Raw genomic sequence first — 16,708 nt, 5'->3', positions numbered from 1 at the left:
ATAGATAGATAGATAGATAGATAGATAGATAGATAGACAGATAGATAGATAGATAGATAGATAGATAGACAGATAGATAGATAGATAGACAGATAGATAGACAGATAGATAGACAGATAGATAGATAGACAGATAGATAGATAGATAGATAGACAGATAGATAGATAGATAGATAGATAGACAGATAGATAGACAGATAGATAGATAGATAGATATCAAATTAAATGTAAAATGTCATAAAAATAAGTTAATGATAATCAGTTCCACATCAGTGGAAACAGGGCAAGTCAGTCAGGACAGCGACCAGATCATACGGCATTTTCCATGTGACTGTACTGAATGTTGTCCTCAAACTAATCCATCTTGATTTCATGTTTAAACTTTTTTAAGGATGTGTGTTCTACCCATTAAATAATTTTGCATATAATTTGATGGCTTCCCCTCTTTTTTGTCATGTATTATGAAAAAAGGTCTTCATTATTAATACCTTTATTCATTAAAAAAGGAATGAACAGTCACAATAATATGAATGATAAATAATCTTTTTCATTTTGAGTATTTGACTGATTAATTATGTATATTTTTGACATGTTACAACCGTCCCTGTACACTGAGACAGTTGTAACAGTGGAGTGACTGTATTTAAATCAATTTTGCAACCTGTACATATTTCATAAAACCACTTAAATACATTGTTTCACCAGTTGACACATTGAAGTTTATAATATAGCGAATAGACTGTTCCAGTTCCAATGCTTTTTGATTTATTGGGAAAATCACAAAAAGTGTTACAACTGTCCCTGGTCTCCCCTATATCATGAACACAGTCTGATAAGAATTGGCAACAGCTTCATTTATAACAAATTTATATCCTTAACATTAAATTAATCTAAATCCTTTGTCATTGAACTTTGACTGGACTTCACAGTGAGTACTTCCTATTGCATCACGTGTAATTAATAATTTTATATCCATCTATTCATCAATTTATTGACTAATTGTTGCAGCTCTTATATACATCAAACTGATATACTAATAAGAATGTTTGGCTTTTACCCCGATCCTTTTAAAATAATGATAAAACATTAATGTCTTGACTGAGGCTGATTTAATCAGAGTTAATGTGGTGACTCCTCTGCTTTACTTATGTTCATTCATCTTATTCATTCAGGTATATAATGTTGAAATTAATGTGTCAAGCAGACAGTTTAATTTAAACTTGATGTGCTTGCAATTATAAATCCATTATCTCTGGTATATTACTCTGTTTGGCTGCACTAATGACTACAAAGGTCAAAGATAAGGTTAATCAGTATTCATTACAAAGGTTATACAACACTTATAAAGCTTCACAACTGCGGGACGACCTGTTATTTTTATTTATTCATTTGACAGACGACACCATGTTTCCTCGTGTGCTGTTTGCAGTCTGCGTGTTCGCCGCTTGTCATGTAGACGGTAGGTGTTAAAACATTTTGTTGTAGCAGGATGTGGGATGTGTTTTCAGTATTTTCATGTCCTGTCTGTGTTTATTGTAAAACTGAAACCACGTCAGATCTTCTATATTATGGATTTAAACTAATCTGTCCGCAATATTTGTAAGAAATCTGAATGTTTGTATTGTTTCTTGTCTCTTGCAGGCTTCGCATTAACAGAAGAAGAAGAAAATTCAAACCAGGTATCGTTTCAATACAAAACATCCAAAACTACACAACCTGTATGGGATCACAAACCAACACCCTTCTATCATTCTTTATCACTTTTGTAATATTTCATCCCAAAACTCTTACATTACTGCTGCAAAACTGTCTTCAGAGCAGCCTGAGAGTGAGAATATTCATGTTTAGTTTAACCAACATACAGTATGAGGCAGATATTTTGTTAAATGTCAGACTTGTTCACTAACATCAGCTGTAGAAACTGAGTCAGTAAAGGATGCAGCTGATTGTATTTTCTCATGTAATTGTTTGATAATGTAATATGTAAATTAATTCATTTAAAGGAGTAATGCAGACGTTTAAAACCACTGTGATCGCTTCGTCTGAAACAGCTGCTAACTCCAAAAATCCCAAATGCATCAATTCTTCATGTCACTGTCACGTACATGGGAACAATTGTGCATGTAAGAATCTTGGTGAGATTCCAGGAAATCTTCTTCTACGACTCAGTGGGAACAAATGCAGCAACATTTGTGGATAAATCGCATATATGTCGGTTTTACACAGAGTAGAGAGTAACATTAGTTTGTAATATTTTTGTACGTGACTGCAGGCTGTCAGGGGACTTTCTACAAATAAAAACTAAAAGTGTGATTGTTACAACGGTGGATTGCTCTGCAGGAAGATGTTTAATACCTTATTGTGGAGTTTCAGTCAGCAGCATCAGACATGTAGCAAACATGGTTGCTGCTGCGAGCTATGGTAGCTGTAGAGGCTCATTTCAGTGTTAATTTTAGCAAAAATGGTTAATCCATCGATCCAATTTATGCCACTGATCCAGGTCCAGGTTGGATTCATTTAACTAATTATATCATTAGGAATTATTGTTCTATCCTGCTGGGAAGTATTGAAAACAATGTGATAAAATGATAAATATATTTAGTCTGTATCATCCAAACTGGTTGTCCATCATATTTTCTTTGGACGGTGTGATGATGAAACAAGTGTTAAATTATATTCTATGTGGTTTTAAAAAGATCTTTAAAAGTTTTTGATTTAACTTGCACCAGTTTTCAGCTCCAGTTTGCAGCACTTGGGCCAACTTTGGGCCAGTGGATTTTGACCAGTATACTTACCAGTATACAGTATTCATCTGAAATCAGGCAACCAGGTGTACTGGATATAGGCGACTATTGGGCCAGGTGATATTTCACAGCAGACATGTTAACTTGTCATAGTAGGAGAAGCATAGTTCTTCTATTCAAATGTCCCATTAAGACATCATTAATTATTATTAATCAACTTGTCTTGATGTGAGCAAATGATGTAAAACACTCATATTTAAACCTCCTGCATAGTGTTGCAAGTGTTGGCTGCTGCTGAGTGAAGTTTAAAAAGTTTCAGCCTTTAATTAACACTGTCAGAGTTCACGTTCAGCACATTAACCCTGAAGCCATATCAGCTCGATTCACAGACAAACAACCCTGCAGTTAAAACACTTTACTCGACTTTGAACAGACGTCACTCAGCGTTCGTTAACAGGGGAAACGTGTCTGTGTGTTTTCCTGCAGGATGTTTTTGAAACAGATTTTCTCCTGCAGCGACGTCTCCATCCTCCCTTCAGCTGCCCTGATATGAGTCCGTCTCCCACCGTCCCCACCTCGGGTGAGTCTCACTTATAACTCAACATCTCTGTCAACATCTGGAAAGTTCTGCTCCTGAATATCCAGTTCAGATTTTATCCAGTTAAATGTTGTGACGCAGGTTTAGAGTTACTTTTTATTTTACTGTTTGTTATTGATTGTTAATAACTTGTGTATCTTTTGAAAGTCATATGCACATTGTTTTGTACAAGAAACAATAATTCTGTGACCATTTTTAGCTAAAGGTCGTTGTGTGTAACACTGGGTCAAAACAACACATTGCAACTGAATAAAGTTGTGTTCTGTTGGTGCTATATTGATCCAAACTGGTTCAAATTTTAATACAGTGATTTATATGCTGCAATGATTGAACCTTTTTCTTCATATCTTGCTTTTAAAGGACCTCATTAAAGAATAAAGAACAGTGTGTTTGCTTTTTAGAGAAATGCTTGTTGTAACTGTGATTCTGCTCCGAAGGATATAAAAGAAAACTTTAAAAGGAAGGTTATCAAGTGAAAAAGTCAGAGCTCTGCTTCCTGTGTTTGTCAGTTTCTCCACAACACAGCCAACTTAAGATACTTTACAAAAAAGCAACATCCATTTACATTTTAATCAGTATTTTCTACACTACTCAGCTTAACTTTTATGCCAAGTTCTTTGGCTGATTGAGATTATTTCAGACGTTTCTAAAACCACAACTAAAACCCTTTATACAAGCGTGGCTTACCTAACAGTTTCTCCTCTTTTCTCTCCTGCTGTAGTTGAATACGTCAAAGCTGCAGACATCAAAGTCATCGCTGCACTGGGAGACTCTCTAACTGTGAGTGAAGTGTTGTTACTGTGCTTTTTCTGCAGAGAAATATAAAAAAAATACTTTAAAAAAATAATTTAAGATCATTCAAGATTTCCTTTATTGCGGAAATTTGTCTTGAGCTCAAGTGTTGAATACAGCTGCATATAGAAATATACAAGGTACACACAATATTGGACAAACACATACAAAATACACTATATTACCACTAGTATATAGAGTCTACACCATCCCTAAAATAATAAAACACACAGACCACTGGTTAGTAAAGTGTCAGAGTATATTTAAAATAATTAAAACAATAAAAAGGTTCAAAAACAGGCAGTTTCCATCAATTACATAATAAATATATTTCACTCACTAACAGTCAGTATTTCAGATGAAACTATATGACCCTTTACTGGATTATATTAGCATGGAAATCATCAAGGACACCAAAATAACTTCAGTAGTAATCCACCAGAAACAATACAAACCCAACAGAGAACAATATACCAACCATGGAACCCATTAGAATCATTAGAAATATTAGGAAAAATGTTTTTTATTGGGTTTTAATATAATTTTTTTTCAGCACAGATGTGTTTAACTCCAGGAAGTCAAAGTATTATATATATATATATTATTTATATATTATGATCCATATAGAATATCTTCTCTATGTTCTTGTCTTTATTGCAGACGGCTATTGGTGCCAACGGCACCACGATCGCCTCAATACCTTTTGAATTTCGCCAGGTGTCTTGGAGGTAAATCAATAAAGCGGCTATATTCCAAACTCCATCAGAGATTATCTCCTGTTTAATCTATAGATCAACAAATATCAACGTCCTGTGAAAAGACTGTCTTCATATAACTGATAACACAGTCTGCAGCTTGTCTGAGTTTAAGTTCATTAACCTTATTTAACTTACTAATTTTTTTATCTTATCTGGTCAATGATATGATAAGTGTATTTATATTATAAATCTTTATATTATAAATTATGAATGATCTTATTATTGGACTGTATTTATGACAAACTGTTTCTTCTGTGCAGCATTGGAGGATATGGGACTTATCAGAATGTCATTACACTGGCAAGTAAGTTGATTTATAGTGAGCAGATTACAGTTGTTTTTTTTAAAAAAAACTAACAAATATACATTAAATCACAGAAGCAGAAATAATTCAAGAGCCTGAGTCAAATTATGTGTGAAAATAACAGATCACAGCTCGAGTTTCTTCTGCAATATTCAGGTTTCATTTACAAAAATCTGTGATTCTTTGGCTGATATTGAGATTAATTCTGACTCCAAGGATCATTTCTCCAAGTTAGAAACTACAGCCAAGACATTTTATACAAGAATGCAGTTTATGTCACTATAAAGCATCTTAGGGATTGTTTTTTTTAATTAAAAGTTTGCTAAATATGAGAGATATTACCCAGGATCCTTTCTGCTTCTTAAGTCATTTTTTTTAAATGTTTGATCGTCTCGTTGTCCAGATATTTTTAAACTCTTCAATCCCAGTCTGGTGTTTCCGTCCCCCATAATGACGTTTAACAGCAATCCGGGGACTGTGAACGAAACCGGCTTCAACTTCGCCGTCACCGGCCACAACACGCTGTAAGAATCTGCACTCTCGCTCTGTTTCATATTCTTGTTGTATTTCTTTATTCTCTGCGGTTTGAGTGTTTGAAGGTGATGCTCGAGTAAATTTACTATCCTTTAGAGTCCATGTGCCTTCAAATGTTTTCCCTGAAGATCAAAGATCAAAATAATTACAGCTGCAAATGATGTGTTTATCATATGATAATGTTTTATTGATGCCAATGTAATAACTGGTGCTTTAAACGCCGTCTGTCTGTCCTCCTACAGGAACGTGTCAGACCAGATAAGACACATGATAGACACATTCAAGACGTATCCAGTGAGTCTCAGGGTTCATCGTTCTGCTTATTAGACAGTAATAACAAATCTTTATTTTCTTCCTTCCTGTAACGTTCACCGGCAGACTAACCCGAGGCCTCTGTTTTTTAGGGTATGAACTTTCACGAGGACTGGAAGGTGGTGACGATGCTGATCGGCATGAACGACATCTGTGATTATTGTAAAAACAAGGTGAGAGAGTTTGATCTGCATTTAAGGGTTTTTAAAGATTCCTTGACATCTTTAAAGAGGACATGTTCGGCACATCTCCACATCTATATTTATATTCTGGAGCTCTACTGGAATATCTCTGCATGATTTAGCAGGTTGAAGCCCTGACTTTTGACTTGCAGGGAACATTTCTACATACGTTAAGCTCAAGTTTTGGAAGTTTGACCATGTTTAGTACAGATATCCGCCATCATAACAGTACATAAATAACAGAAAATCACAAAAAGCATCTTATGTCCCCTTTAAGAAATGTTTGTTTTGTTTTTTAAACTTCTTACTTGCAGGTGCAGTGATGTACAGGTGTACTCTAGTGTGCCAGTACACTGTGACCTCACTGTTAAGTGTAGTAACTTATGACTCACTTATGACCACACCTAGCAGTGACACTGGGAGTGGTCAGAGATTAAAAACACTTGAAACTTTAAACCAGATAGGGCAGTTAAACACTGCTTTTTACATTTAAACTTGATAAATGACAAGTACTGTTGCCGCCCTACAGTTTTATTTTTCCCAGGAAGGAAAATAACTCTTGTTGTACAGATTAGGCCTATAAAAAAAGATTAAACACAACAATTCAATGAATTAATCAAATGTACAAAAAATGAATAACGGCTTCATTCACTTCACGCTTTCTGCTTAAACTCTCCACAGACTCTCTTCTCCCCCGATAACTTCATCCGCTACATGACAGAAGCTCTCGACATGATGATGAACGAGGTGAGATTTTATAACTCCAGACAAGGTTTAAACAAAAGATTTAAAAGTCTACAGCCACAACAGCAACCACATGAAGCAGTACTGCCTGTTACTCACCACAAAACAAAACAACAATTGTAGGATGGATAAAAACTGGAGTGAAAATCTAAATCAGAAGCGTTTATTGGAGGTACAGTGGACATATTAGGACATTTCAGACTCAGCTTGTCAGGTTCAGTTCTACTGTAGAAGAGGAAAAGAGTAAAGTCCGCACCCTTAAATTACAAATTGTGAGACTTCAGCTACAAATGCACTTAATCAGACTCATCAGCTGTCCTATCAACAGCCTTAACTACACTTTACCTGAGCTGTGAGCTTAATGCTAACATTACATAGAATCACGCTGTCCTTAATATGTTAACATGCTTATGTTAGCATGTTAAGAAGCTAGTGTTAGCATAACAACATGCTAACATAGATATAGTACAGTTAGCATCTTCAAGTCCAACTGAAATCATGTGTGATCTTTTTTTTTATAGTCAAACATGATGACAACATGACTTTAAATGTTTTGTCAATAGTTTTGAATTATTAAATGAGAGAAAAAAGGAGATTTGGGGAAATATCAGAAATATCAGCCTTTTTTGCGCTGCCAGAGTGTCGGTTACAGCATAAAGAACAAGAGACTAAGTAAACAAACTTGCTGTAGTTACAAGTCATGGTCAGACTGTGAGTTGTTGAAGTGGTGTTGAAGAGTAAGGAGCACACATGTTTGCATGCTGTTTAATGAGCTGCAGTTGAGCAGCTAATTAGCTATCTAGCTGGTAACTGGATAGCTAATTAGATATGTAGTCAAAAATCATACCCTACTCTAGTCCTGTCCTTTGGCCTTTTGCTTAGCAATTTTGTTCTTCGTGACATCTGTGTGTCTGATCACAAGGTTATTTTATTTCATACTGAGCTTCCTCCAGCCATACCGGCCCCAACTCGCTCTTGTGTAATCAACTCTACCACACACAGCCTGTTTTTGCAGTACCTATATTGCTGATTCCACAGTCCCTTTTATTGAATTCTCCTCTACCCGCTTAAACATTGATGAACTAACTAACCCCTGGCAGAATGAATCTACACGCTTTATTAGAAGGGATTGCTGGAAAGCAGAGTGTAAGTGGATAAAAGACAGATTGCATACCTCTTATTAAACGTATAACAAGCTTCTAATAAAGTACTAATCCTCTGTTAAACATGTAAAAGTAAAATACCTCTCAGATATCTTCACCAAGCGCAGCCATAACATAAACTCTATAGTTAACCCCTCTGCTTGCTGCACTACAAATTCCTTCCAAATCCACTGTGAGCAGTTTGCAGACTTCTTTTTAAACAAAACTGACAGCATTAGGTCAAATATTTCGCACCCTATCAAAGATTTCCGCCCACTCTCTTTACCCCTGCTTGGTCGCATAATTTCAGGCATGAAGCCCACTAGCTGTCAGCTTGATATAAATCCAAAAAAAAGCTCCAAAAACAGTCATTTGCAGAGGTTGTTACTTGCATACTGATGATTTTTAACAGTTCTCCAGCCACAGACACAGTCCAATCTTGTTTTAAACATGCCATAGTTCAGCCATTCTTTAAGAAGCCTGGCTATTACAAATAGTCTTAGGACAATTTCTAAGCTTTCTTTCTTATCTAAAAGTTTAGAAAAGGTTTTATTTTCTAAATCAGATTCTGTCCTTTTTTTAAACCACAATATTTCTGAGAAATTCCAGCCAGGGTTCTGTGAACACCACAGCCACACAGCACAGAGACAGCTCTCTTAAGAGTGACAAATGACTTCCTCTGTGCTGCGGATTCCAGTGAATGCTCTATCTTAATTCTTCTAGGTCTCAGTGCAGCTTTTGACACTGTTGACCACACAATTCTATTGGATCGCTTGACATGCTGGGTCAACATTTCTGGATCCGCCCTTGATTGGTTCCATTCTTACATTTTAAACAGATGATTCACTGTTTACATTGGCGGCTCATCCTCCACACCTGCAAATATTTCACGTGGGGTTCTGCAGGGTTCAGTTTCAGGTCCACTTCTTTTCTGTCTTTACATGCTCCCATTGGGATGAATCATCCAAACTCATCTCTTTTCACTGCTACGCACATGATGCTGAGATCTACTTCCCCCTCAATTCCCAAAATCAGGCTGATGTAACTCAATTACAAAACTGTTTACAAGACATTAAAGACTGGTTAGTTCATTCATTTCCTTCAGTTAAATGAGGACAAGGCAGAGATCCTACTCTTTGGCCTCCCACATCATACCACTGTTACTGCCCAGAACCTCTGGTAGGGGTTGTGGAGCAGGTGGACCCAAATGCAGAGACCAAAGGCAAAAGCAGTGCTGAAATACACAGGAGGCTGGAGTGACATGCTTGAAAGTAACAGGGTGGCGTGGCTGCTGGTGGCTGGCAGGCTTGGAGGCTCATTGGGTGGATCGAGGTCCCCCCCCCCAGTGCCAGACGGGTTCCCAGGGAAGGGCTAGTCTCTGCTGGGTCCATAACTGGTTGGATCCTTCTGTTACTACGAGAGTAGAGCAGGTGGACCCAAATACAGAGACTGCAAGTTGATCAGGGCTGAAGAAACTTCATTACTAAATGCTCGTGCAGGCAAAAAATAAAAACCAGCTGAGCAGAGCAGAATACAGGACACGACTGAGTGGAACAGAGCAAACTCACAAAACAGAACAGACGACTCAACAAAGACCAAACTGAAAAGTGGACTTAAATACAAACTGAACTAATCAGACAACAAGAAACAGGTGGCAAGACACAAGGGCAGGATGGGGAAGATACTGGAAGCAGGGCAGGACTGACGAGGATGAATGCAGGGCAGGCGTGAGAAGGAGTACATGAACACAGGAGGAAAAACACAGAGCAAAAAGAAAACCAAAAACCCAGAAATACAATGAGTACAGTCTAACTAATGAAGGCAACTTAAATGATATAATGCCAGAGGAAAAAACTAAAACTAAAACAGTTAAAACAATAAAACTCAGAACAGCTTTCTCTCACTCAGTCCAGTCCAAACAAAAAGGGAGAAAAGTCTGAGGCCCTCTGGAGGACTGGTGGAGAATGACAACTAAGGAATATAGCGTCAGTGACAGAACCATGACAACCTCAATCACCTTTCTGCCTACATCAGACCACATGCTAAGACCCTAGGTATTATATTTGACGGCGATCTAAACTTCAACAGGCAGGTAAATTCAACTAATTCAAAACATTGCTGCCCGGTTATTAACCAAGAAACAACATCCTTACACTACCTCCTAGCTTATTTCAGGATAAAATTCTAAATCCCTCTAATTGTCTATAAATCTCTCCATGGTCTCACCCCTACATATATCTCAGACCCCTCAGATCCTCCCAACATGGCATGTTGGCCGTGCCCTGTTAGTGGAAAAAAAAAGGCTGGGGACAAGGTTTTTTCTGTAGCGGCTCCTCGGCTCTGCCTGCTGGAGGCCATTAGACAGGCTGAGTCTGTTGATGCCTTTAAGATGCACCTTAAGACCCACTTTTATTCTCTGTCTTTTAATTCTATTTAACCTGTTTTTATTTCTATCTGATTTATTGGGTTTTAAATTGTGTTTAAACTTGTTTGTATTGTGTATACATATGCGTCTGTCTTTGTGAAGCACTTTGGTGCAAATCCTGTTTGCTTTTTAAAGTGCTATATAAATAAAATAGACTTGACACTTGAATAAATAAACTTGAAACTAACTGACGTTAGCAGTGCACTTTTCCCCGGTGAATGTTTGCTCGGTGGCTCGTTCAACAAGCTAAGCTACAAGATAAGACGTGTGTTTATGTTTGTAAGTTAAATAAGGAAACTTTAGCAGGAAAGCTAATGTGGGTTGTTGTTCAGAGTGTGTGGCTCTTGTGTTGTGTAGCAGGATGCTATCAGGCTCAGTGTGACCGTCTGCTCTGCCTACGATAGAACGCCACGTTATCACTATGAAAAGATTTTATTCGCTGTATCAAAATAGCGTCGTCAAAAGTAGACAAAATAAATGCAATTTCATTTCAGTTGGACTTACAAATAAAAATGTTTAGCATGCTAATGGGAATTAGGGGTATCTTGTCAAGAGTTTTACAAGTGGAAAATCCTGACCTGGCACATATTAATAAGTCAAGTGATCACCAACATAATTATAATTCATCCTGTGGGGACCATTAATGTCTCATCAAAATTTCATGGTGATCCGTTCAGTAGTTGTTGAGATATTTGAATATGAAGCAACATCTTCAAGCCATAAAGCCAGAGTAGCTAAAAATATGAAAAAAATAAAGGAAGACTTTAACTCCTCTTGCACAACTACTGTAGGAAACTATTCATTCATGCAGTTTCATAGATAAAAACATGTTACACAAGTTATTTGAATGAACACAATGTCTGTGTGAACGGTGTTGCCTAATATGTGAATGTATTGTGGAGCCTTTTGATTACTGTGCCTTTGTGTGCATTTATATCTCCTTTTCCCTGTTTCTTGAGAACAGTTTATCCTCTCTCTGCCTTATCATACTGAAAATAAAACTACATATATATTGTAGGATGCACAGACTTCTGCACTCCTCAGTCTTCAGACATTAATGAATGTTGTCTTCTGGTTTCAGATCCCCCGGGCCATCGTGAACGTGGTGCAGATTCTCCCCATGAAGCCGCTCAGAGAAGTTAAGAGGCCGACTATAGGTTGTCAGCTTCAAAAGTAATGAACCGTTTTCTTCTCCATGTTTTGTTTTTGTCTGTTAACTCAAACCTCTGACACCTCTGGTGTAACAACAGGATCCACCTTTACCATTAAATTATATAAAAGATAAAGGTGTACATGTCTAAACTTCCTTAGATTGTTTTTAGATATTTGTCTCTATTCATTGGCAGGATAGGATGCATATTTGACCATTTTTAGATCAAAGTTTAAGCAGAGTGCAGAGTGCATTGGATACATTTTCAGGAAATCGACATTTTATTATTAAATCAATGAAGCACAGAAATTCAGCTATAGAATCTGATCGGTCAAAGAGGTGATCACAACCTTTTCCTGCATCCTGCCACAGTGTTTAATTGTATCAATAAAATGTGAAACAGTTGGTTTAGATCCATAACAAACTACTATTCAATATTTTGAATTTTCCTATAATTAAAAATGTAACTGTTGAAGGGGCAAAAAACAAATTATTCACCTTGTTTGTGCAGATTAAATGAAAACATATCAGGAAATCATGTTAACTCATGAACTACAGTTTGTATCATACGTAATCCCCAAATCTTAGAGCTAATTCTTAATGTTTGGCAGTATTTGATATTGTAAATTACATGATGTAGTGACTAAAACAGGGGTTTCATATTTCATCTGCCTTATATCAGAATCCAAATCTATTGAGATTACAAGTCATACCTGATCTGATAATCTGATTATTTGTTAACCTGATAATCCAACTGTCTGATCATCTGATAATCTAATCACAGGAAATTCTGCTCTTGCCTCGTTCTTCCTGAGGAAAACTCAACTGAACTGGAGGAGCTGATTGAGATGAACTATGAATTCCAGGTGAGTGTTTGTGTGTAATAAAGTGAAGTGTGTAGTGTTACTGTAGTCATGCACAGATTAGCGATTGCAGGGTAAATTTATACTGCAGGCAGATACTGGTGTGTTTTTTATGTAATTCTTCTGTAAAATGGCCTGTGATCGATATGGTAACATCACATTTTCTCAATGGAGAGGACTTAACTAGCCAGTTACACCACGTCCATGCTAATGCTAATTGCTTTTATATATGACTTAATTACAACAGCAAATATGTTTTGCTAGAAACGCAATGCTGGCTGAATTATGTTTTCTCTCAACATAATGAGAAAATGTTGTTAGCGAGTTGCTAAATGTTGATGCTGAATGTTAGAGCGAAATGTTCAGAGACATCGTAGCTCTTTTTTTCACCAAAATATCCGGCAGCATTTAGCTAAGGTTAGGAAAGATCCTGGTTTTGGTTTAATACAGAGAAAAGGTCTTCAAAGACTTGAAGCACAACATGTTCATTAACATTTAAACAAAACCACAATCTTTTATTAACTTTAACCAAACTGTTTTTGTTGCCTAGACCTGAACACTCACAGGACTTAGGATGTGAACATCCTCACTACAACTTCAGTGTAATATATAAAAGTAGCAATTCATTAATTTGAAAAAACGCTGCTTGTGAACATAATCCAGGCAGTGATTAGGTTTGCCAACACAATATGATTGGGAAAACAATTTAGCTATATATGACTGTAATTTCTAGGAGACACAAAATTTTGTCGTTCTCATTTGCAGATTTGTTTCTGTTGTCAGACAACGGAACAAGTATAAAATAGCAGTTGGACTTGAGGGTCATAAATAATCACAAATTAACCAGGTGAACAGTAATTCCTGCACTGACACAATCAAATCAAAAATAATCTGACGAAATAAACAACAACAAAACTTAATGACAACAACTTTATCGTGTGATGGGCTACAGTGACATCTGAAATGAGGCACAGATGAAGTCAAGAGGAGAAAGAAAGTCATCTGTAATTGATTTTACTGCCACACCATCCCAAGTCGTGACTGTGGACGTCTTATGTCATTGTTTTCAAAAAGCTGATTTTTCCCCGTTCACATTAAAACACACAGCTGACATTTTCAGAGACTGTTTGCTGGGAAATGTAGACTAACTGTGGATGGACGACCACAACAGAAAGATACATTTTAAAATTTAGCTGGTTTAATGTGGACATACTTGTATTTAGAGGTAATAAGGGTAAATACTGAGAGAATAATTGCACTTTGTCTTTTTAGGCTTCAAAATGTGTTGATGCATGTGTCTTTACTGGTTTGTAATAAAGATTTTTCATGACATCTCATCTCAGTGCAGGAATTACTGTTCTTCATTTGTGATTATTTATGACCCATAATCAAATCGCTATTTTCTCCTCGTTCCGTTGTCTGACAACAGAAACAAATTCGCAAATGAGAAGCACTATATTGTGAGTTTGGCTGCCAGTAACAGTCTTGACGTGTTGCCATTGTTAATATTTATTTATGGTAACTTACCTCATTTATAGAGACGACTACAGAAGCTTGTGCACGGCGACCGTTTCTTTAAAAAGGACTTTGCTGTCATTCTACAACCTTATTTGGAGAACGCGAGACCACCAAGACTTCCTGTAAGTCACACATACACCTTAACATTTACACTGATGTGTTTGATTTTTGTTTTTCTTCTGTTTCAGTGTCATTTCCTGTCTGCAAATCACTTTGTCATGCAGATGTTATTTTAAGGAGCGTTTGAGTGTCTGTATTTACTAGTGTGTTGATTTTCTACTGTGGTTTGATTTTCTTTCTTTTAACTTCAGGACGGTTCGATCGACTTAAGCTTCTTCACAGCAGATTGTTTCCACTTCACTGTTAAGGGACACGAGGAGCTGGCGAAGGGACTGTGGAACAACATGGTGAAGTTTTAAGTTTTTAAAGTCCTCCTCCACTCAAAAATATGTTTTCCCTCTTGTTCCTTCAGTTGGATGTTTGAGCTTCACTGTGCAGGATGATGTATGTGCAGACTTTGTTTTCACATTCATCTGCTGAAGGGAGAAAGTTTCTCTGAGTTCACCTTAAATCTGAGTTTAAGACGTTTACCTACAAGAATGATTTGTGACATCACAACTAGTGTGGAGCCACTCATGGTCCAGTATGCGACTTACACAAGTGTGATGTGGAAACTTGAAGCCTCCAGTGCACAAACACTGAGAATGAACTTGTCCAGCAGAAAAAGCATGAAAAATATTTAGATATTCATAGATTTTGAGATTTTTCCAATGAGAGAAAAGGGTAAGATTATATTTTTATCAAGGTAATTTAACTATTTTGTGGAAAAATCCTATTAGACACAATTTATTTATCTTAAAAAATGTCTGGAGTGGATCTTTAAGTTTCCATATGAAGTTGCGTTCAGGTTACGATTAAACATGGTTCAGATGGAGCATCTTGAAACGCAGATGAGTTCAAAGCAGGTTGATATTTGATATTTGTATAAATAGTTTTGATAAATAGATAATGAAATTGGTTTAGAATATATATTTTTAAATCTGTGTAATGCATTTAGAGCTTACTAACAGAATACGGAAGAGTTGAGCTCACATGACAAGTTAGTAAAAGGTCTTTTATTGCTGTTTTTAGAATTTGGGGCCTTATAAATGGGTCATAGGACAGAAAATACTGACTTTTCAATGAAGCACAGCAAAAACAACACAGACTGTCCATGTGTGTAAAGTTTTATGATACTGACGCTCAAAACTATCCTGATTTGTTTTCTTCAGTTCCAGCCTGTAGGAGAGAAGGAGAGAATAGAGACGTTTTCAAAGCCGGTACAACTCATCTGCCCGTCAAAGGTACAACTTGACTGACACGTTGAAGATGTTTGTGTGTGTTGATGAAAAAAAAAATCATTGCTTTGAACACTTTTTTCTTACATTTCTCCAGGAACATCCTTACATTTACACCAGAGCCAAGGCTGCACCGTCTGATGCGGCGATGAAACATTTCTCCTTGACCACGTCGGCGCTGATGTCACTGCTGTCTGTGTTTGTCCTGTTTAACTGTCTGTAGTTCTCTAAACGTTGTTTCGCTGAAAGATTTATAACCGCATAGCGACTGATGATTGATGAGTCGATGCTCTGATCTATCACTGAACCAGTTAAAAATGCAGACATGTAGCTATTTATAATTTTTTTTTTTTATCATAAATCCTCAGGCTATGTTTCAGATTTATATTTGTATCAATATTTTGAATAATAAATTCTGTGATTATATATTTAAATCCTCTTGTACTGACATTTGCTTTTCAAATTGCTTTGAGATGATGTTTTAAACGCTTCCCCATGACTCATAATACATCTAAATATTTGGGTAATTGAGTAAAATATACACATTTTCTGTGCTGCCAAACAATTCCAGTGTCTTCAGAATAACTCAATCTTCCTGCTTTTAAATATTTTCATACCATGGACAATAAAAAGACAAATATCAAACAGATTTTTGTCCATTGATATCTTGAAAATGTTGTTGTTGTGTATTTTGAGTTGAACTGTGCAGCTGAGGAGATAACAGCGCTTGAACAAACCTGTGATTTGAATAAACTCTGGTTTGATTTGCAAATGTAAAGCAAATTAAATTAAACTCATCACTCTGCAAAACGAGCGACCGCCCTTCACTATTATTTACTTACTATTGACAGATACTTTAATCTTCCATAACAACATAATTTAACTTTGGCTGATGTTCAATTAAACATAATAATCAATAAGAATGGTTAAAATAACATAGAACTAAATAATGATTGCATTGCAGTAGCCATAAACTATTTCCTTAAATGTTATTTATTATATGAGATTAAATCACCGGTGTTGCTTGCTGATGTGTTTCTTTCAGAGATTAAATGATAGTAGTTGATTAATTAATTAGAAGAGAGACAGACAAGACCAATAAAACAGGCAATGTGCATGAAACAAAACCTAAAAATGATGTCAGATGTAAAAAAAAAAAAAAAAATCCAATATAAGAGAAAATGTTCAAAGTTTCACTTGTTTTCTGCGATATTTGATTCATTTTGAAATCATTTTCAGTCATTAATCACAGACTCTTTTGATGTATTAATAATTTAATTCATATATTCAGCAAAAATACATAACC

General features: G+C 36.3%; 1 protein-coding gene across 1 annotated transcript; it reads left to right on the top strand.

Moving 5' to 3' along the window:
* Window positions 1-1,355: 1,355 nt before the first annotated feature.
* On the top strand, window positions 1,356-16,262 carry LOC122998517 (phospholipase B1, membrane-associated-like). The gene is made up of 16 exons (XM_044375448.1): window positions 1,356-1,458; window positions 1,641-1,678; window positions 3,230-3,323; window positions 4,063-4,121; window positions 4,794-4,861; window positions 5,152-5,195; window positions 5,599-5,719; window positions 5,972-6,023; window positions 6,134-6,214; window positions 6,905-6,970; window positions 11,616-11,707; window positions 12,469-12,550; window positions 14,086-14,187; window positions 14,377-14,472; window positions 15,337-15,408; window positions 15,500-16,262. Exons 1-16 carry the CDS (start codon window positions 1,404-1,406, stop codon window positions 15,623-15,625), a joined length of 1,248 nt encoding a protein of 415 aa, XP_044231383.1. The 5' UTR covers window positions 1,356-1,403; the 3' UTR covers window positions 15,626-16,262.
* The last annotated feature ends 446 nt before the right edge of the window (window positions 16,263-16,708 follow it).

Source organism: Thunnus albacares, chromosome 15, assembly GCF_914725855.1.
Source record: "Thunnus albacares chromosome 15, fThuAlb1.1, whole genome shotgun sequence".
Taxonomy (NCBI): domain Eukaryota; kingdom Metazoa; phylum Chordata; class Actinopteri; order Scombriformes; family Scombridae; genus Thunnus; species Thunnus albacares.
This window is presented reverse-complemented; position numbering and strand designations above follow the sequence as displayed.

What these genes read in the sequence shown, in the direction of transcription:
- LOC122998517 (XM_044375448.1), top strand. Translation starts at nt 1,404, where the DNA reads ATGTTTCCTCGTGTGCTGTTTGCAGTCTGCGTGTTCGCCGCTTGTCAT. An exon ending in AAGAAGAAAATTCAAACCAG is followed by an intron (nt 1,679 to 3,229) that starts GTATCGTTTCAA and finishes GTTTTCCTGCAG; the next exon opens with GATGTTTTTGAAACAGATTT. An exon ending in TCGACATGATGATGAACGAG is followed by an intron (nt 6,971 to 11,615) that starts GTGAGATTTTAT and finishes TTCTGGTTTCAG; the next exon opens with ATCCCCCGGGCCATCGTGAA.